Here is a 22,616-nt window from a genome sequence, read left to right as displayed (position 1 = left end):
AAAAATTGAAAAAAAGCTTGCGCATCCGTATATCGATTCTGCGGAGCATATCGCCGTCCCGCCTACGCACACGTGCCCAACGCACCGTCTACACAGTGCGGGACATTTTCAAAGGTGAGTTACTCGGCGGCTGTCACCAGTTTTACGCCGCACTCGCCACAGGGAGAAAGTGTTGCGGCCTTGTCAACGGTGCCGGCCGACTGAGATTGCGGTACCCTCACGAGGAAGACGAACATGACGCCTTGGCATCGCAGTCCCGCGCGAACGGTGGGAACGTGAATTTTGTTCTCTTTGACTTTAAACTTGCTCCGTGGTTGTCGAATGAGAACGTTGAGAGTTTGTCTCCTAAAGGAAAGATGGGATTACGGGGCCTTCGTCAGAGAACGTAAGAAGAGGAGTACAGTGCCCGGGTTATGAACACGCGCAAGCCACTCTAATTGATCCCGATGTTACCTTGGTCCGTGGAAAGTGTTCAGAAGTTTCAGGTATATAGCATATGACGAATGAGCGCGAGAATTGCGGCGCCGACCTAGTTTTCCTTTCTTCCTTTTTCATTGATGTTGCAACGTTTTAGACGCATTTTTATATAGCGACGCAGCCTGAATACAAATCATTAGCGGCAGATCCCGTCCCGCAAAATGTAGGTCACGCACGCTGCGGCTATTGGGCCACGCCGCGCGCAGGGAACTCTGTCGGGAAGAACCCGAGATGCCCCTGTTCAGCGTCGGCGTGAACATCGCGGCTATCGCCAGGCCGCAGCAGCGGAGGGACAAATTTCATTTGCATGCGGTATGAGCTATTCGCCGGTGGAGCGCGTTTACGCGTCGCCAGAACTTAGGTAAGGCGGAGTACTCTTTTATTTGCGCGCTCCGTGCTTGCTGACTGACTGAATCACGACGACGTGAGTCAAGTCGTCTCGATGTTTTATGAAAACGTTTAATAACTTGAAAATGAGCTTATGCGACGGTGGTAATGGTTTCAAACTTGCGTGGAATGTGTAAAAAATGTGTGACCATGAGTGAAAATGCTTTATTCCAAGATTATATAGCGAATTCGTTTGTTCGCATATTATTAATGATGTACCATTCCATGCTGCCAGCTGTGCAATCTGTTTTACATTGCATATTCGCTCCTATGTAACTAATATAGACTACAAGCGCCTAAATGTGTATGGAACTAGTTAAGACATGCCCCACGGAACAAGATCACGAAGAATGCACTAAGATATCAAAGACGCACTATGGAGCATCTTTCGTACATTGTACTTAATTTGAGCTTGATTGAAATTTTGCACTTAAATTACAGAGACAATGAAAGGTGCGTAGCGTTTTCAGGCAGTTACGTAAGCAATGATTGCGTTGTTACAGATTTGCGCATACAATCCCACATAGAAACATTCTGGAAACTTAAGAACACATAGTCGATAAGAGTTACGCACCATTGTTTCCTTTAAGTGCGTAGCCACGACAATGCGGAGTGCATCGCAAAAAAAGCCGTAGGTAAAAAAAAAAAAAAAAAGTCACACATTCAAGTAAAATGTGCGCATAAAACCGCTCTGCAGTGCTGTGAGGCTGCGTTACGCTGACAGGAATTTGTGACTGCGGCGGTGACTAAGCGCGCAAAACATGATTGTTTCCGGAGCTTTTGTTCGTGACTACAACAGTGCCGTCTCGCTTTTGTAATGTTCAGCCAGTATGCGGTCCTTTGTGTGAGTCATATGCCCGATTATTTCTTTTTTTTCCCTTGGGGTTTAAGCCTCCGTGCAGGCAGCATGTACGGTCGGCTTGTACGCGCGAAAATACAGCATTGCCGACGAAGTGCTGCCTCTGGAATTGTACAAAAGTGCTCAATAATTAACTTTACCCCTAATTAACAAACCTTTTATAGTGCGAATGATAATGGTGACAACGATAACAAAGCAGCCGTTATATGCACCATCTGACGAGAACATACACCTTGGTATAGCATATATATATGGCAAATGGCCCGTCTGAGAATAAAGTTCCACTACTGGTACTGTTCCTCAGATGGTGGCAGTTTCAAATTGTAACTACAGCGGACCGGTATTGCGATAACCTAACAGGTTGGATTATTTCACTTTTGAAAGTCTGCAAAAATGAAATCGAACGTCTATGTTTGATCGAAGGTACCTATTCTTAGACGATCGAACAGCAAGCGAACGTCGAACGTATATAGAGAAATCATCAGCTTCGGAGGGAAACAGGATTATTATTAAAACTGCCTTCGCATTGACTGCGGTGTTTAAGCCTTATTTTCATTCTTGCTTGTCATTTCCGTTGTGACACTCGTTACAACGAAATCGCTTTATCCGATACATCACTTTATCCGAAGTTATACGATGTCCCATCAGCAGTGTGTGCATTTTTATACCGGAATATTCGAAGTGGAGCGGCGTCAGACTCTGCTTATAGTGTGAAGTGAAAATCGACTAATCCACACGGGACAGCTCGGTGCAGCAGGAAAGGTGACCACTTACTTTTTTTCGTGTCGTATCTTGTACAAACACAGCGCTGAAATGAACCACATGTCGGCAGCTCATCGGGACTGTGGGTGCATCACGCGATCAGAAACGACAGACGAGGCAGTCGCTGGCGGCAGTCCATCAGAATCTCGCTACTTTCATACGGCCCCTTATGGAACTCAGCCCTGTCTCAACGTACAATCGTGGACAAATAAATAAGACTTAGTGTAAAATTATAAATGAGGAACATCTCTTACAAATAAAAGAAACACGATAGTGCGATTTCGTACCGCTAATATCAAGTCGCAAGTGATGGTGCAGGCCTTAACCAATGCGTTCAAGCCGAAATCATGCCGACATCATGCAATAGTCTTCAAAGCGGGAACGGAATAATGCATCCTAGTTTACAGCTTGTCCGCGATTCCTTTGCTCACGATAGCACGTTTCACGAACTTCCGGACCGTCGGAGCGCACTTACCGCGTTAGGACGGCTCTTTTAGAACCTCTCAGTTTTTAACAAAATACCGCTTATAGCGAATTCCGTTTTCTGTCGCGCTGATTTCGGTACAACGAGGGTTTACCGCACTAGTAATCTGTACAATCACTGTTGGCGACGTATGCGGAAAGTATAACTCGGAAGCTCCGCAGGTGGTGACAGAAGAAACGTCGCGTTTGATAAAGCGGGGCTTCGCATGCGGGTTGTTTTCGTGCGCAGCATGAACGAACATGCGTCGCTGTACGAGTACTGGCGTAGGCTGCTCATGGAGGAGCAGCAGAACGAGGAGCGCAACCACATGCTCATGCGCAAGCTCGACGAGATCGAGCAACGCACCAGCCTGCTCAGCGAGCGCTCCGAGAGACTGCGACAGCTCAGGGTGAGAACCGCACGTGCATTGTTTCTTCTACAGCTTTGCATGCTTAGACCTCGATCGGACATTTCTAACGCTATGTGCAGTGACATTTCTAACGCCGCAGCAAAGTTTAGCGCTGCGCTTGAATTCCTCGGAAGGTGTTCTAACTATGCGCGGCACCCTTAAAAGTTTCAGCACTCCGTGTATAGGGACCTGCAATGACATCGCACAGGCGCCCCTGCGCTTCCAGTAAAGAGCGGCGCCAGTGAAATTACACAATTTTCAGATTGTGAGTGCTAATATTTGTTTTGGAATTTTTAATATTCGGGATACTTAGGATAAAGGTATTTGCGCTCTAAAAGAAATATTTTTTTGGAAGTTTAGCTTGCGCGCTTCAATTTTCTGAAAAACCAGGAATAATTCAATCAAGAATATAGATCCGTTTTGAAGAACTTTGGGGATCGAATAGTGTAGCATATGCCTTTCCATATGCGGTTTATAGGTAAACATATTGCGTACTTGTGCATAAATAGATACGGAACATCACGGTGAAGGCGAAATTCGCCGGGAGCATCCGCATAATTCTTATCACAGTAAGTATGTGCAGATTCAGCGCACATGTTGGGATCCACGAGTAGCGAAGCATTCGTGAAGCGGCTTATTGAATGCCCTGAAACTGTTTACCTTTTGCACAGCGTGTCGTAGCATATAGCGATTACGTGCCTTCCCGGGAAATCGGCAAGACGAAGAAAGCCGGAAACGCCCCTCGCTATACGCGACCCACGGTATATCCGCGCGACGACGGATTATATACACTGTATCCGGGATCGGATCGCTTGTCATCAATCCATATCCGCGGGATCGGCACATTTCACTGCTGCATAAGGGGCCCGTCAGCTAACTCGGCAAGGAGCCGACCGATCCGGCGCACCCGACTCCAGTAAAGAAGGCGCAGTGAAGTTCCCTTTAATAAAGGAGCTATGCACTTGGCGTATATCGGTGCAGCGAGGCTATATTTAGGTACCTTTTGTCGGTTCGCTGCGGAAATTCTATGGAGAACCGGGATGGCCACCGGCACACATGTAGAGCTAGCTATAGCACCGATGGCGCTACATATAACGAATTGGCTATATGATCGGCTGTGCTGTGTGTGAGCTATTCAGCAAGACAGCACGAGCAGCCACGATGAGCAACGTCCGCGAAAGTTCACCTATAGAAAGATTCGCTTTCTGTCGGCGAACACTGTAGACGAACGCAGAAACAGGAAAGACGCTGTCCTTGTGTACCTGTCTTCGTTCCCGAGTTCTTCTAAGGTCTTTCTATTTTTTTCTTTTATTTTTCATACAAAGTTGAAAATGTCTCAAATGTCTAAGTTACAACTAGCCAAGCTTTCTGCATCGAGTACCGGCCGCCTTTGATTTGTCCATTACCGGTATGTAAACGTGCTGGGGCTGTCGGGACACGCGACAGTGATCATATATACTCGACTTCAGTGTAACATATCAAATAAATCAAGTTTTTTTTTCCTTGAAATGCAATGAAAGACGCCGTCGCAAGAAAGTTGCATCAAAGAGCAGCATGACTAGGCACCTGCTCTCGTATAGTGGGAAGCAGTAGAAAAAAGAAATAACCCCAGCGGTCAAACTTTATGAAACGTTATCAAATGAGAAAAGTGATGGGAATGTGTTCTATCAGTCGATGCACTGTCGATATTTTATAATCGTATTTTGTGGTTTTAATTATACCCTTGCGGAACGATCTGAAGAAGGCGCCTGCGCACAACAAAAGCGACGGAGTAGTCGCACGCAGCTTGTGCGCCTATACTGCCTTGAGTGTCTGCCAGTGCGCCTCTATGGGCAAATATTGTGTATATACGTGTCTGCCAGCGTCTTCCATCGCGTAACACTTTGCGGAGTTGTGGGGATATTTGACAACGGTGCACAAATATTTGAAATCTCGAATACAAATCGAATATTCTTGCTCATTAGATTCGAGAATTCACAATTAGAAATGGTCGAGTATTCGCTTCTCTTAGAACGAGAAATGAGAGCTCGTGTTGGAGCATGCATCGGGGGAGAAACATCGATGCAGGTACGGGGGCCTGCTCCGCATGATTCTGCTATAGGCGAGAACCGCGGTTGTTGCGCAGAGACAGCAGTTTCTGAACGAGCACACGAGGCAGATAACTCCTGCTTATTAATTTCTGCTCATCGTGCATTATTATGACAAATTACTATGGCGAAGTTTTATGTGCCAACGTTCGCCACCGATATTTGGTTGAAGTACGTCACTGCTAAAGTGTCTCGTCGAATACACGATTTACATGGCATAGTACTTAACGTTGACCGACAAAGTATGCAATGCCAGTGAGTTTATAATCTGCGTAGTCTTATTCTGTGTAATCAAACAATAAATCGTTATATAAAATCAATACTTTTATAATGCGGCACGTAGGTATGTTTAAAGCAGTCACACTTTTTGATGGAATTTAGCGCACGATATTTAACGGCTTCTTTGATTTTCATAAATTTCTTATATTTGGGCTGCCCACTTGGTATATGTGCCCATTCTTGGTTCATCCCAGCAGAATGAGTGCGATCACGGTGTGCCAATTTCGAATGGGTATGTGCTACTGTAACATAAGAGGTGCAGAAGCCTTGTATGCATTTAGATATGCGTCGCACTTCTCTACGCAAACGGCTCTCATAGCCATTGTTCTCTCGACAAACATCATACATTGCTTTCGTTCTCGTGACGCATTGAGCTAACAGCTACAGGAGACGGGACCGTCCGCATTCCGTCCGCTACATCAGGTGCCTTTCTTTCTATGGCTGCATCAAATATTTAAAGATTGCCTGTGGCAGACAGCACGATTTCCTGTGGCAGACATGACTCGCTTTCTATGTCACGGCAGCTGTTAAAAGAACGTGGAAATTGGACGACAATTGACGCAAGAACAGCGGTGCAAGAGAGAAGTCATGAGTGAGCAGTGCTTGAAACACGTGTTCGCAGCTTGATTCCATAGCGCTTTCCAGAAAGTATCGCGTTTAGAGGGAAAAGTATATTTTGATCGGATTCGATTAGATAAGATCGCATGTAAGTTTTTAAATATATGTATATGTGCCTGCTTGTTGGCGCGAGCTGCTTTTATCTGCTAATACTTCTGCATTATTAAACGACTAAAGCCTGACCTACGCAATTCGTTCGTACTCACTAAGCGTATACGTATAGCCCTCACTGTATACGAGGTGTCTCTCGATAGAAAACACATTAGGGAAACGCTCCTTTACTACAATAGGGAAACAAACGGGGAAAGCGGGAGATGGAAATTCAAGACGTTGAGCGAAACGAGAAAGCGGGAGCCAACGCATCGACAAGTGGACTTGTCTTTTTCAAAGTGACATGCGCTTTCGTCGGCACAGTATATATATATATGTATGGTTAGGGTTCTTCTAAAGGGGAGAGAGGGTAAGGCGGAGGGGAAAGGCAACGGAGCACATAATCTTCCCCCACCCTCCCCGTCGTCCAGGCCACTTCCACGGAAAAAGGAACTTACAGTGACACGTCAGCCGGCTGACACCATGGCGCTACCTCACAGTCCTCTACCGACGTTGAATATAGCACACATTTCTTTTCAATTGTACACCCTCTCCGCTAACACACCCTCGGTCGTTGCCTCACCCACCCGCCTTACCTCCTCTTCCCTTTAGAAGAACCCTACCCATATAATACTGTGCCGACGAGAGCATATGTCGCTTTGAAAAAGACCAAGTCCACTTGTCGAAACGTTGGCTTCCGCTTTTACCTTGTTCTCGTTTTGCTCGTCTACTGCTATAGTAATTCCATCGCAAATTTATGCTTTGAGGCATGAAATTTGCTGAAAACAACTGATAAAATGAATATTGGCATTAAAGACACTTCGGCTTTTGTTTTTTTCTATAGGTATAATAACGCGCCGCTGTAATAGATGGTATTATGCTTCGTGCGCCAAATGTTTTGCGGGATACCGATAACCCAATTCAGCCCTGAGCTTATGCATCTGCTATCGAAGATGACCTATATCTTGATACAGTAACTCTGCTATTTCTACGAGACAGTAGAAAACTCTCGAATAAAAAGCAAAGGCAATAATTGATTGTGAAGTAGATAGACGTTCGCTATTAAAGTGTCGTAGCTTAAACTTCACCAGAGCTTTTGAGGACGTCATTGTGAAACATTCAAATCACTGAAAAGCTTAAAAATATGTTTTTTACACCTTTTTAGAAACTGGGTTAAATTTGTCCGTTCGTCGAAACCGTTACGCTAACGTTGCCGTTAGGTCACCTCCTCATTCACAAATTCACCCTTGCCAGGAAAAAAAGAAAAGAAACAATACTAAATAATAAAAAATTCTTCCTATGCTTTCCTTGGATTCATTATCTGCTGGCTTTATATGTTTTAACAAAATGGGACCCCTCTATTCCCCCTTTTCTCGTTCAAATTCGGATAATATATAATATCTTGGTATAATGCGGAAAAGAGCACGTAATTTTATTCTGTGCTCATTTATTTTGTAGTTAATATTCTGCATTGTGCGCGTCATCACGGTTGCGTGGCGAACGTGACCTAACGATTTTGCGAGGTTTATGAGTCAGTGGGGCACGTAATATTCTAGGGCGGTGCCAGAGAAGGTTACAAATGCTGCAATAGTTTGGGGCTATGCGCTGGGGGCTTTGCGCGCTGCATATATCGATCCTATAGGCCGTGATTAGCCGTAATACTTAAGTAACCTTGCGCAAGAGCCAAATACCCAGCGTAAATTAAAGTAGTAGAGTTCTTTTTCTCTTCTTTTTTCCAATTCCGGCGCTACTCAGCGACAGTATATTCCGCGCACGCAACTCGTCGAGCGGTGGCATGGCATTATTGGAAACATTATCGAAAGACTTGCGAAGCACTTCGTGTTCCGCAAGCAAAGCTAAGAACAAAGGAATTCATAAATGCGACACGCAAAACGCTGCTCGTCCGTGATTTCTTCATCCTAATTCACTCGGCCGTATTTGTTTTGCCTTCTTTTTCTTCGTGGCTCTACCAGCACTTCGATACTGATGACGCCGTGGAAGGAATGGTATGAACATCCCTTTTGAAACTGAGTGGCGGCGGCTGCTTCTTACGCTTCTTACATTTATCTTTCTTCTGCGTTTGTTATCGGCTCCTAAGACCCGCGGTCCGTGTCAACAAAGAATGGAACCTGAAAGAATATTTATTATCGAACCCTAATGCAATGTCACTTTTTATTCTATGTGTCCCCCCAGAGCCGTCTTTACTAGTCTTCACAGCAGGCAGTTAGTTAGGCTTCCAGCACTTTGTGACTTTTAACTCATTGGCTGCGAATTTTCAATGTGTGATAACAACTTACAACAATTTTATTTAACTACGATGCACGCGTGCTCGCACCCCTCTGTATGCTGCTTTGTGACAGTTACGGATAAGGGAGAGCAATTTCTTTAAAATATATTTTGCAAACGGACAGTAGTTTTACCTGAGTGGGGCAAGCGGAAGTGGGTGGGCGGGTTGGTAATACAGGAGCTTGAAACGACACACTAGTCGGAGCCTCACATGCAAAGTTTAACAGTATATGAATGATAAAGAGACAGCATGACTTCGATAGTGGAGCAGACTTACAGTAAACTTAGGCGATGCGACGTAGTTACCGAGCCCGACACATCGTGTATAAAAACATGACATTTGAGAGCTTCTTTTTTTGGAGGCCGTTCACGTTTTTCGCGACCACTACGACGTTGGAATTCTCGAGCGCTTTAAAGAAATGCGTATGTATCTCGCCAAGTTATCATTTATTCTTGAGACAGACGAAATTTCATCACTTGACGATAAATGCCAGTGCGAAAAGTTTTTTTGCGTGGCCGCTGAAAAATTTCTACAGCCCGTGATGTACGTGGAAGAACCACTTTTTGTGCATGTAACGCTGTATCATAGTTGCATTACCGCAATAGCTTCTCTGCAGTGCGGTTCTGCTTGTTGCAGAGGTTTCTTTACAGGAGTCAGACACATAGTGTGTTCGAAAGCATATGTAGCGCCAGCGAACAAGGACAGAAGGGAGACGACGCTACAATGCGCTAACTTCAACAACTTTATTTTCAGGAAAAGGTCAGTTTACCAACACGGCCAACAAATGGCAATGCTTATGTAGTGTGTGGTTGTGGGGAGCAGAGGGCTAAGGAGGGTACATCCAGCAGGCAAATATATATAACTTGACGAAGCTTGATAGGTTTACAAACAAATGTAAAATGTTCACTGCTCACGGAATACGTAGTGGAGGAGCTTTTCATGCATGCAATGTTCTGTCTATTTTACCAACATGACATTGCTTGTGGCATAGTTGAATTACAGCAACATCTTCTCTGCAATGAGACTTTGCTTGTGGCAGATATTTATTTGCAGGAGTCATGGTGCGTGGTTAGGTGCGTAGGAGCGGGTTGGGTATATTCGTCACGCAAACATTAATTAGGTCAAATTTCATTGCGTCTAAAAAAAAAAAGTTCGGCAGCATGTTACACTCCTGTAACACGTGAAGGCGAAAGCCTGCTGCATACGTGGCAGTACATTAAGTTATAAAACCTGAGTGGTCAGATTTCTTGCAAGACATAACGAGCCGTAGTGCGAAGTAAACGTATGGCGCTGTAGGTCGACCTCTTCAACGACACATGTGAACACCTAATCCACTACCAAAAGGTTCTTTCCTTTTTTTTCTTTCGTTCTCTCTTCCTTGGTTTTTTTCGTTTGGTCCTTATTTCTTTCGTTCTTTCTTTCGTTTCCTTTTTTGTTCTTTTTTCTTTCCTGCATTATTTCTTTCCTTGGTTTCTTTATTCGTATTCAGCCATTGGATTTTTTGCTTGCTTACGGGGGTATGAGCCATTCTTGATTATATTTTTTGTCTCGCTGGACTCGACGCCACTTTTTTAGGGTATGAGCCATTGCAACGAGCCACTTAAGGCTTTCGCCTTAATATTAATTGTTCACTGCTCGCGGACTACGTGGAGCAGCCGCTTTCATGCATGCAATATTAACAGTGGTATCGTAAAAATGGCTTCTCCGCAACTTGATGTTTATTGTGGCAGAGCTATCTCTACAGGAATAAGATGGAGCATACCTGGTAAACGACGAGGTATAGTAGTGCGGTAGAAGCATAATAAATTTTAAAACACACAACATAGTCAGTTCTGTGCCACGTGGACTACGTGAAGAAACGACTTTCGATCAAATCGTATTTTTTGGGCTTCTATTGGTTTTAAAACCAAGTAAGGAAACCCAAGGTGCGTTCGCGCCGTCGCCGTTGGTGTCGACGCGGTCACGCGTGCCCTATCGACGGCGAATGCACAGAACGCACACAGAGAGCTAGAGAGTCTTCCAAAAAGGATTGGTGCAACACACTCTCAAAGTGGCCAGGCTCAGCGGTGCTCTGGAATAGGGGCGCCGACCACTCAAGACGACGGAGACTTCAGTAAAACATGAAGACCTCTGTTAGCCGCTGAAAGCTGTATATAGAGCATTGAAGTTTTTCCTTCCTTCCTTCCTTCCTTCCTTCCTTTCTTTCTTTCTTTCTTTCTTTCTTTCTTTCTTTCTTTCTTTCTTTCTTTCTTTCTTTCTTTCTTTCTTTCTTTCTTTCTTTCTTTCTTTCTTTCTTTCTTTCTTTCTTTCTTTCTTTCTTTCTTTCTTGCTTCCTTCCTTCCTTCCTTCCTTCCTTCCTTCCTTCCTTCCTAGAGAGTCTTCAGAGACGCGGAATGCGTTTGGCTGCATCAACTACGAAGCAAAGTCGACGCACCGTTGACGCTACGCTCAATCGCCTCAGTGGCGGTGCCAGGACAGCGTTGTGTGCACGCACACTATAACCACACTAGCCTTGCTGCTGAGCTGCTGTGTGTATGCACTGGTCTGAGCTGAACGGGCAGTATACGTCAAGCCTACAGTATACATTGGGCGCTAACTAGCGCCGACGGTGTTCCGTCTGTCTAATCTCGTGCACCGTCGAGGTGCGACTTCTGCAACAGCACGGCCGGCGCTCTTCATCACGACAGCGTTGTGAGACGCCTGGCAGCTGCGAGGGTGCTGTTCCTTCAGCGCAGCAGGAGCTGCCTTGCGCTTGCTGCGTCCAGCCAGCGTGTTGCCGTCGCGCATAGTTAGAAAACCGTCCGAGGAGTTCAAACGCAACGCTAAACCTCGCATGCTATCGCTGCCAATGTTCCCTCTTCTCCCCCTCTTCAGGAGAAAGTGCCAACTTTATCTTCCAAATTCTAATTTCTCCTCTTGCCGAACGAATACCCTTCGTGTTACTCCTGCAATCTCTGCTTCGATCAAACTAACGTTGCAGAGATGGCGTTGTTGCGCGACAATTATGACGCAACGCTACACGCATTCGTGCATGCGTGTAGGTGCGTGTACATCTGCACGGGATCGCGCCTTCTAACTCTACGAAGTAGCTGAAAAAAAAGCACAGCTGTAGCTTCGGTCAGCGCCATTAGAAAAACTAATAAGATAATGCTGTTAGCTAATAAACTGCCCGCATTTAGTATAGCGCTGTTACGGATTGAGGAAGAATTATAGCGAATGGCGACGAACAACCTAAAGGTCGTGACCGACATTGCGGAACCACAGTGTGAGCGAATGAGCCAACCGTTTACGTTATTAGCGATATTGAACCCACGGGAGCTCCCCACAGCGCGCTCTGTGACGAGCGCTGATGTCCTTCCGCGCCGTGTCGTGTAGCTGCAAAGCTCTTGTTCGACAAATGTCAGACAACGAGTGCGGCGGGACAAATTTGTTCCTGATGGAAATTTCTCGTTAGACGAAGAGAAAAGGGGAAAGAGAGAAAAAAAGAAGATATTCGTGGCGGTCGCTGATGAGCGATGTGACAGTTGGAAAGGCGCCCACACCCTTTGTCCTCTTTCGTGGGTATATGCATTTGTTTCCTTTGGTGCTGTGGAATATTCACTGTTTGAGAGGGGATATAGCTGATATCGTAGTTGTGATTTAAGGCTCAATGAATAAGAACGCTAAGTTTAATGTTTCCTCCTTTAGGACTCTAATACAATTTGTTCTATGGAAAGAAGGTCGGTTATTAGCAGATAAAATGAAGAGACAATATTCCGCCCAAACTGCAGTACCGCTATGCTAGTATGGCGTCGTCTAGGATTTAAATGTATTTTTGCAAGTTGAGGATTGATATTATTGTTGGGAAAAACTAATTAAAAGATATGATGTATTTCGCACATGGCACGATGCCAGAAGACCACATTTTCGTACAATATATATATATATATATATATATATATATATATATATATATATATATATATATATATATATATATATATATATATATATATATATATATATATATATTGTGGAGGAGGTGCCAGTGGAGGAGGTGAGAGTAAACATGGCTTACGCATCACCGACGCAGCTTTCCTTGATGCACGTTGGCGACGGGAGCGTTGTTCCCTGGTTTTAGGATTTCGACATTGAACTTGAGAGACTACACGCGAATCGACGGTGTGCAGAACGACGATACAGACGCACTATAACAATTTGTGATCTCAGAGACGCACGCCGCATTCAGAAGGAAGTTAAGCCTGGCATAGACAAACTATAGAGAGTGAGCGATGGAAGACATTCTGTGAATCACTGGACCCTCGCAAGCCGCTTTCACATATCTGGAGGACAGCCCATGGTCTTCGATCGTCCCCACAACAATGACACCCATTCGCAGCTTTGGCCATCCATCTTCGGCAAACTGAGTTTGGTGTGGCAGGGTAATTCTGTGCGAGAGTCACTGGTGAGCCTGTCGACACCAGCATTGACCTTCCATTGACCAGCAAGTGACCTTCCTGCGGCTTGGATATCAGAAATAGACGTGTCCTTTACGATGGAAGAACTCGAAGCTGCCCTGGCCGTTTCTAAACGATTATGCTCGCCAGGTCCTGAGATGTCACCTATGCTGCCCTGGGACACCTTGGACAAGAAGAGTGCTTCTGAACAGTTGAAACAATCCATGGCATAGAGGTTGAGTTCCCCGGCAATGAAAGTTAAGTAGTTAAGTTAATTAAGTTAGGAAGTTAAGTTAAGGTAGTGACCGCGGATCCGGATCATGAGACTGAAATAATCAGAAGAATAAGAATGGGCTAGGATGCGTTTGGCAGGCATTCTCAGATCATGAACAGCAGGTTGCCATTATCCCTCAAGACAAAAGTGTATGACAGCTGTGTCTTACCAGCACTCACGTACGGGGCAGAAACCTGGAGGCTTACGAAAAGGCTTCTACTTGAATTGAGGACGACGCAACGAGCTATGGAAAGAAGAATGATGGGTGTAACGTTAAGGGATAAGAAAAGAGCACATTGGGTGAGGGAAAAAACGCGAGTTGATGACATCTTAGTTGAAATCAAGAAAAAGAAATGGGGCATGGGCAGGACATGTAATGGGGGGGGGAAATAACCAATGGTCATTAAGGGTTACGGATTGGATTCCAAGCGAAGCGTAGCAGGGGGCGGCAGAAAGTTAGGTGGGCGGATGAGATTAAGAAGTTTGCAGGGAAGACATGGCCACAATCAGTACATCACCGGGGTATTTGGAGAAGTATGAGAGAGGCCTTTCCCCATTCAGTAGGCGTAACCATTCTGATGATGATGATGATGATGATGATGAAAGTTAAGTGAACTGGTACTTTTGCTAAAGCCGGGGAAATCTCCGTTGGAGTTGGCGGCCTATTGTCCTATCACTCTGGCCAGTTGCATCAGATAGGTGATGGAAAGGATGGTCCTTGCACCTCTAGAATGGTATCTCGAGCGTTACGAGATCTACCCCGCTTCCATGGCAGGCTCTCGCCGGGGTCGTTCTTCAACTGAAGGGTCATTGGCCTGACAACGTTTGTGCAAGAGGAGAAAAGCCTTAAGCGCATATCAGTTGCGCTCTTTCTCGACGTGAAATGCGCGTATGACAACGTTGCACATGACGCCGTCATCAACTCCCTGGAGACTATTGGAATCGGCGGCCGCATGCTTCGCTGGTTATCCGACTACATAACTCGCCAGTCATTTTTTGTACAAACAGAAGATGGCCCCACAACTGGATATTACACTTACTGCGGCGCGCCTCAAGGAGGAGTATTGAGTCCCACGTTGTTCAATGTGGCACTCATTGGACTAGCTGAAGTTTTACCTGAAACAATCTACCTCGCTATATAGTCAGATGACATCTGCCTTTAGAATTCTGCGGTCACTCGCCTTCAGGTTCGCGGGCGCTTGCAGTGGGCAGCAACTTTGACATCAGCATACCTTCAAACACAAGGCTTGACTGTATCGACCGAGAAATGTGCATTGACTGCATTCACATATAAACATATGACACCATACCCAGTCTCCATTAATGGACACACTATCACCGATGGAAAGACCCATTGATTCTTGGGTGTAATAATCGACCGGAATCTTTCCTGGAGCCGTCGTTGCACGTACCTGAAGAAAAACTGTTGTAGATTGCCCAGGTACTGATATTAATGTGTGGGAAAACATAGGGCACATCTGTACGCTCTATGCTTCAGTTGTACAGAGCTCTATTCATAAAGTACTTACGCTACAGTCTTCCAGTGTTGTCCAGTACGTGCAAGTGCATTCGCTCATTGAAGAACTTACAGGGCCAATCATAGCGCACGTGTTTAGGACTTCCTCGCTGTGCATCAACAGCTGCAACAATCGGGCTCGCCAAAGTTCATTCTATCCAAACATACGTTGCTGTGGATTGTCTGAGGACGCAAATCCGTCATCTTTCCCGAGTCCCCGATCATCACTTGGCGTTTTTGCCATCGCAGAAACCTCGTGCAGCATTTTCTGAATCACCCATACAGATTGTCTTCCCAGGATGTATACCAGCAGCAAGGCCTTCAGTGCCTTTGTGGAGTCTCCAACAGCATCAGGTGCGCCTAAGTATTCCGGGTGCAAAGAGAAGGCCAATCACCCAAAAATAGCTCTGAAGCAGATAACGCTGATATTAATCAATGAGGCATACGGGGACCGAATACACATATATACCGATGGTTAGGTCTCACCTACCAGGTCTTCAGGTGCGGTTGTCATTCCGGCGACGAAAACCACGATGAAATGCAAACTGTCCGACCTGACATCAACGGCGGCAGAGCTTGCTGCCCTGTGTGCTGCTGTCAAATACCTCCTGCAAGAGACTCCTTAGAAATGGGTCATTTCTTCACTCTAAGGCAGCACTTCAGTGTGCATTTTGCCCTATATCATAGGACTCATGCACAGCTGACATATGGAATAAGACAAGATCACCATCAAGCTATCGCTAAAGGCCATGAAATTATATTACATTGGCTACCTGGACATACCGGCATTGCTGGTAATGACCTCGCCAACGGAGCCGCCCGGTCTGCCCATCTGGAAGCCTAACCAGTTCCAATGTCCTTATACAGAACAGACGCTGCAAGAAAGCTTCATATCGTGGCTAAAGCTATGACACACAAATACTGGTCTTCTTCCAATCTCCCGAAGTATCATCCTCATAGGCTCGATCCATCCAAGTGCCATCAAAAGTTTCCCGCTCCTAGGCGACAGTATTGTGCCGCCTCTGGCTCGGGGTGGCATTTACGAAGGCCTACTCGTTGCGCATGGGAGTGGGAGATACCCCTATGGTGCGACTCTTATGAAACCACAGAAACGATTGAACACCTTCTATGTATCTGGCCCAAATACGACGTCGCCCGTGACGCTCTGCGGACAGCATTGAACTAGCTGGACTCTAGACCATTTCCGGAAATGGAGATCCTCGGGTCATGGTCGCACGCGTCGATGGCACACAAAGCCACTAATGCATTGTTCTCAAGTCGACAGTTCTTGGCAACCGTGTGTAGACTCGGTGCGAACCTTCAAATGTGCGCGAAACTGTGATCTCTGTATCTCCTCTCCCTCTCTTCCTCCCCATGCCGCTTCCCCCAGTTCAGGGTAGCAAAGCGGACGTCCGTCTGGTTAACCTCCTTGCCTTTCCGGTCTTCTTTCTCTCTCTCTCTATCTCTCTATCTATCTAAATTTAGTGTCTCTAGAATGTCTGTCTGAGAGAAAAGAGTGCAGTCGGGCATGCCACGTACGGCGCAGAAGAGACAACTGCGGGTCTGAAAGGGCGTCCATAAAAGGAAAACGCAACAGGGGGCGGCAGAGGGTTGGTTAGAGCGATGAGATGAGGAGAGAGAGATAAATTATCAAAAGAAATGGAGAGGTCAGCCTGAGCTAGCCTGCTACTCTGCACATTGCTACGTCGCAGGCAGTGCATCTGACATAGAGGCGTTTATGCGTATGACCTTGATTGTCTGGCAGGTAGCGCCGCTCCCTCACCAAGAAGGGCGCACGAACTTCAGTTTGAAATTTTATTTAGCTTCGCGCCAGGCAGCTGCTTGATACTTTGCAGATACGATGTTCAGTGCGTGATCTACGAACGGCACTTGTCTGTCTGCAAGGGCCAAATCTGGTGAGAGGTTTGCTTGGGCGGTCTATGCCATCCCAAACGCTACTGAGGAAATAAAAAAATTAAAGGGGCACTTAGCTATCCCTACGTGTACGAATGCGGAAGCCTTCCGACCACCGCTTGATGTTTAGACACGACCAAACTAGGACAACGACGACCAAACGATGACGACGACTACCATAATATGATGACGACGACAAAACGACGACGACGTGATGACGACGGCAAAACAATGACCAAGCGACGACGACAAAACAAGGACGACCAAACGATGACGAGGATGACCAAACGACAACACCAAACAAGGACAACTGCCAAACAACAACGACGACGACGAAACAGCGACGACACCAAGAAACGGCGACGAAGACCAAGCAACGACGACAACGACAACCAAACAACAACAACCGATGACGATTCTAGCGCGTTATCGCACACCAGCGTCACTAAACGTCGCTTCCAAAACTGCTTTCCCGTATGCACATGCAAAACTGCTGCCAGTGTGCCGGCATAGCTTGAACTACGGACTAGAACTCCCGTTTGCCATTTGAAACGCTGGCACAAAATTGGTGATCATGCTGTCAAACCAAGGTGTCTCGTCTGTACCGAATCGGAGCGTTTTATCAAACTGTTCTAGTGGAGTCTCAGGAATAAGGGAGTTTCGACATTACGGCTTTTGCGTATAATATAAGAACTGGTGTTTCCCGAATGAATCGGCTACTATAACCTTGCTGACTAAGAGACTTGAACGCATGGACCGCAATTAGAACTTTGTGTTACTTTAAATACAGCTGCTTTTATCACGATTATTCTGCGTCGCGATAACGCGGCAACTCGATGCAATCTGCGCTATGCTAAATCCACACTAAGTCAGCATGCGCGCATGTATACAGGACACCATTACAAAAGGAAAGCGGCCCTACGCTGTATTCAAAAATATGAGTCAAGTGCTTGATGCAGTTTTTTGTTTATACATGACACCTAAACTGTTAAACTTGCAGGATAATTTTTCAGAGCTGATCCGGGAACGTTATCTGAGTCCCGAAGAAATGAGCTACAGATATGATTACAACCAGCCTTCGAAGGTGAGTTTTGGCAAGCTCTTATACTCTTTCCATGATCCGACACGTTTATTTTCATGTTGACACACTATCTATTGAGAGCTGCGAGTTATTTCAGTCACTGCTATCACTACAGGCTCAGTTCCGGTAAGTGAAGTTATGCATTTGGACCAGTTAATGCGTAATTAAGTGTGGCTGGACAACACAAGAATGAGACACATCAAGAACAAGATCGCGTTGTCCTGTCAAGAGCAGTGTCCCTGCGCTGTTCACACACAGGTAGTCTTGAAGTAGACTTGCTTTTTGAACTGTGCATTGATCATAATTTCTTGTTAAGCGTGTTAATGTTCGGGCAATACTTACTGTCCCACGATGAGCAAAACCAGTAAGCATACCAACAGCATGTGCGACGCTGCATGCCTTCCATTGACGGTCACGGTGCTCTCTTCGAAATAAGAGAGGAAGAAGAAAAGCTACATATCTTTTTATGAAAGCAAAGTGGTACCTATATGAACCTATATATGAACAATTACATTTATTACGCTATTAGAACTGCAAATAGTTGTTTTGTCTAGAATGCGAAGTTGTTAGTCTGTGTGTGACGAAAAAAATTGGCCACGTGAAAAACAAGTTACGCATGTTCACACTGCTTTGGATTCAGCACGAATGCTGTAAAGTGTGCAAGGTGTAGCAAGGAAAGTTTTGAGAAGTTCGTTTGCTGGAGCAAATTCAACTTTAATAAACTAGGAGCACTCTAAGGGCAAGAGGTCAAGTGCAAAAGGGCGTATACAAGATTTAGCGGGTTCTTTCGGAAGGGGTTGGGGGTAGGCAGAAGAGGGTTAAATAACTTCCCCAGCTTGGTGTTCGTCGCCAGCTGCAAGGGATGAAATGTATATTGTAAAAACAAAAAAATATGAAAAGTTCTACGCATTTCAATACTGTACCACGCAGATATAGCATGCAGTATACGTGGACACCCTAGTTAGGTTTATACAGGGTACATGCTTCTTCGTCAAATGACATTTTAGTTTCCATAACCTTAATTTCTTGATGCCACACACGCAATGCCTGCTGTGCTTTTCCAAGAAAACAATTAAACAAATGGTTCAACTAAACCTAATTATGGCTCTGTGTGTGTGATGAGGCTCAGACAACTTTTGGGAGTGTGTGACAGGGTTTGGGCATAAATCCTTGGTAAAGTGCCATGCTATATAGCGTTCTGATACGTCTGTCTTGATGTCGACGGCAAGAAAATTCTCTCTTGTCACTACTTGCGATAGCGGCTGGCTTTTAAATTGTAGAACGAAGGGAATTGTGGCACAAAATAAAATAAAATAATAATAAATAATAAATAACAACGTCTTGTGTACGGTGAATTGGGAGCACATTAATGACGTCCTGGTGGTCAAAATGAATCCCGAGTCCCCCACTAGGGCGTGCCTCATAATCAAATCGTGGTTTCGGCCCGTAAAACCCTAAAGTTCTTTAATTCATTGGCCTGTCGCAGACATCTGACTACAGCCCTCCTGAGTACATCCCCGACCCGATTCTGTTCGGCTTGTCGACACCGCCCTGGATTCCTCGCGAAGGCCCCCTCCTGCTCTCGCGTAACCAGACTCCCGAACGTTGGAGGCCTCCGCCTTCACCTCCGGCGGCCTCGGTGCCTCCGGCGCACCGCCAACCTCGCGCCCCGTCACCGCATCCGGCGACTAAGGAACCCGCTAGCAGCGCCGACAGACGCCCGCGATACCCTGACGGCGAGACAAGTGAGCCGTGGTTCAACCACTTCGCCAAGAACAGCGGCGGATCCTTACTTGAGCCTTCCGTGTACTGGATGCCGGACAGTGCCGAATTCTTTCGCACTACCAGCGCGCTAGACAGGAAACCTGCGCGGTCGATGGCCACTGAGGAGGAAGACAACATGCCACACGCTGCCACGGACGCGGCATTATCGATGAAGCAGCAAGAGCATCAAGGGCAGTACCAGCAGCAAGAGCATCAAGAGCAGCACCAGCCGCAACAGCAACAGCAGCAGTACCACCGCCAGCAACAGCAGCAGCAGCAGTACCACCACCAGCAACAGATGCCATCGCGCATGAGCCAGTTCTCGGATTACATCCCGAGCAACGAGTCGCCACCTGCGGCGAGGAGGCGCCTGGGTCCGTCAACCCAGCCACCGGACCTCGGAGGTGTCTTCATCAACCACACGACCGAAGTGCTTCTCTCGGACGCCGGGGCAACAGGTAAGACGCGTCAGCAACAGGATCACTGCGTAGCAGACACGAAGAAAGCAGCCGACAGTGACACGAGCGGCGACAGCTTCCACCAGGGCGACACAGACGAAGGGCGGCACGACCCGAAGTCCATACCCACGGTGCGCCTCCGTAAAGCCAGCAGGAGCCACGGCGGGCAGGCTGCAGCGAGCCGCTCCAGGGAAGGTCACGACACTGGGACTCCTCTGAAGAAGCAGGGATCGTTCAAGCAGTCAAGAAGAGAGGCCGCTCGTGAAGCGACCCCGGCATCACGAGGAGCTCAGCCGCACGCTGCGCCGCGGAACGTCGCGCCGACAAGGCGACCGTCCAACGGCAGTGGCGCAGAGCCCAGCAAGTCGACTCCCAGTAATTCGAGGACGTCGAAGGACGCGTACGAGCCTGAGCGGTCAACGAGGAGGGCGAGACAGCATGTTCGAACTGGGGATCATGAGTCACATACTGACCGGAATGATGTCAAACAAACGGCGCCCGACGCGCCTGAGAGGAGCGAGGCCAGCGACGCGGGTCGCGACAAGAACAGCGACTGGTCAGTGTCCTGCGGAGAACAGCTGCAGTTGAGCGACAGCAAGCAAGATGCGTCGCGGGACACTGGTCAGCGAGAGGACGAAGTCACGCGGGCTCAGGACTCAAAGCTTCAGCTTCCCATGGAGAAGGACCACTCCTCCAGGAATCAGCAGTCGGGGGCGGACAGGCTCACGAGAAGCGGCAGCGAAGGACAACTTCTGGAGCTGGACTCGTCAGGGCATCGCAGTGAGAGAAGAAGTGTGCCAGCTGCCTTGGTGGAGTCACGCCACCTGGCTGGCCACTCGCAACGCATGGCTCTGCCGAACACCGAGGAGCAAGAGGCGGACCACCACCACTCCGCACACACGTTCCAGAATTCCGGCGAGGCACCGGGAAAATGTCCGGATAAACAGAAGAGCAAGTCTCATAAGCAGTCCAGGAATCTGAGCAGTTCGAGCAGTTCTAGCAGCAAAAGCTTGCCATCTGACAGTCCAAAGGAGGCGCCAAGTGGTACGTAAACACTTTCACATATTCGCTTTCAACAAATCTACGCTTTTATTTCAGCAAAAAAACAAAACAAAACCATGCATGTTTTTTTACACAAGACACAAGGAAGCTTGCGGACATGTGATTAGCAGCGGTTTTTCTTTGAACTGTTCAAAAAATTATGTAAGTCGGCTGCCCTGCAAGCCTATTTGCCAACCGATAACTTTCGTTTCATTTTGACTTTGAAAGAAGCGCACACAAAGACCCTGTTAAACTAGTAGGTCTGAAATGCGCATAAAAGCAAAACGTAATAATGAGTCTCGAGCTTCGCGTGGATTTTATCCTTCTTGTCTAGCGTATCTAGCGCAACATCATAGCGGCTTACAGGCCGCCCACTTCGATCCGAATTAACCTTGCTACGTGCTGTTTGTCACGAAAGCAATAAATTAGTGGTAAAATAAGCCTTCACTTATAGCCTCATCTCACGCTGAGGAAAAAGTGTAAGGAATGTTCTGCTGTTATGTTGAGATCAGCAGTCGGTTTTGACACTGCTAAGTCTAAAGTTACTATGCGAAAACTCTAGCTAGCTCTAACAAAGGACGCCACCGCTTCCTCGAAAATGGTTTAAAATTTGACATTAGTCGAAATTCCGAGAAGCGATAGACAATTCTTTAATTGACATGCTACCAGAACCTTTTACGTTAGCCATGTATCTCCTTGATATGCTGAACACTTTACTAAAAGCCTCCTGGGGAACATATACGTCCATGTAACTTGGTGCTAGTTGCACACGGATACCTTCGTCGCGCGCAACACAAGTTTTTGCTATCGTTCTAAAATAATTTGTAGGCTTAACAGGTGCATGCTGTCTCCTGTGAGTGCTTAAGTGAGTTCTTTAAACTATTTCACGTTATCTTGCTCTTTCTCGCTCACCCCTGTTTACCTCCACAATGTATGACACCCGGCTGACAAAGTTTAGTTAACTTCATTCTTTATGCATACTTTTCCTTCACCTCTCTCTTTCTCTGTTTTTGCGCAATCTACGTGAAATTGTTGTCGCTTGGGAACTCGAAAACATGGAAGTGCTTGCGAAAATGAAATTAAGTACATTAATAAGAAACTAATACGTCGATTGATTTAGAAATAAGTATATTATGGGGGGGGGGAAGCCAATAAATCACCCGAACAAGGTGTATAAATCCACAAATATATATTCAAACTGATCATTTTTTCCTTAATATTGTTCTAACGAGTAGTTCGGACTTCTAAGTAGTATTGTTCGCTCCAAACGCAGGGAGAGGAAAAGGCCAATCCAACGATAACAGCGAGGACAGCTTTTTCGACAAGGACATTCTACCGCAAGGTAAGATCATTATATTCGTAGCTGTGCAGCTCTAGCTTTCTGTACCGCACGTCTAGAAAAGACCAAAAATCA

General features: G+C 46.4%; 1 protein-coding gene across 1 annotated transcript in view; it reads left to right on the top strand.

Moving 5' to 3' along the window:
- Position 1: 1 nt before the first annotated feature.
- The window catches only part of LOC142579280 (uncharacterized), a 38,495-nt gene continuing 15,880 nt past the window's right edge, over positions 2–22,616 (top strand). Inside the window, exons 1-5 of the mRNA XM_075689322.1 lie at positions 2–114; positions 3,198–3,357; positions 17,859–17,942; positions 19,426–21,205; positions 22,476–22,544. Coding sequence (XP_075545437.1) covers positions 3,199–3,357; positions 17,859–17,942; positions 19,426–21,205; positions 22,476–22,544 — 2,092 coding nt within the window. The 5' untranslated portion in view covers positions 2–114; position 3,198. The remainder of the gene's footprint in view (positions 115–3,197; positions 3,358–17,858; positions 17,943–19,425; positions 21,206–22,475; positions 22,545–22,616) is intronic.

The sequence above is a fragment of the Dermacentor variabilis genome, chromosome 4 (assembly GCF_050947875.1).
Source record: "Dermacentor variabilis isolate Ectoservices chromosome 4, ASM5094787v1, whole genome shotgun sequence".
Lineage (NCBI taxonomy): Eukaryota > Metazoa > Arthropoda > Arachnida > Ixodida > Ixodidae > Dermacentor > Dermacentor variabilis.
This window is presented reverse-complemented; position numbering and strand designations above follow the sequence as displayed.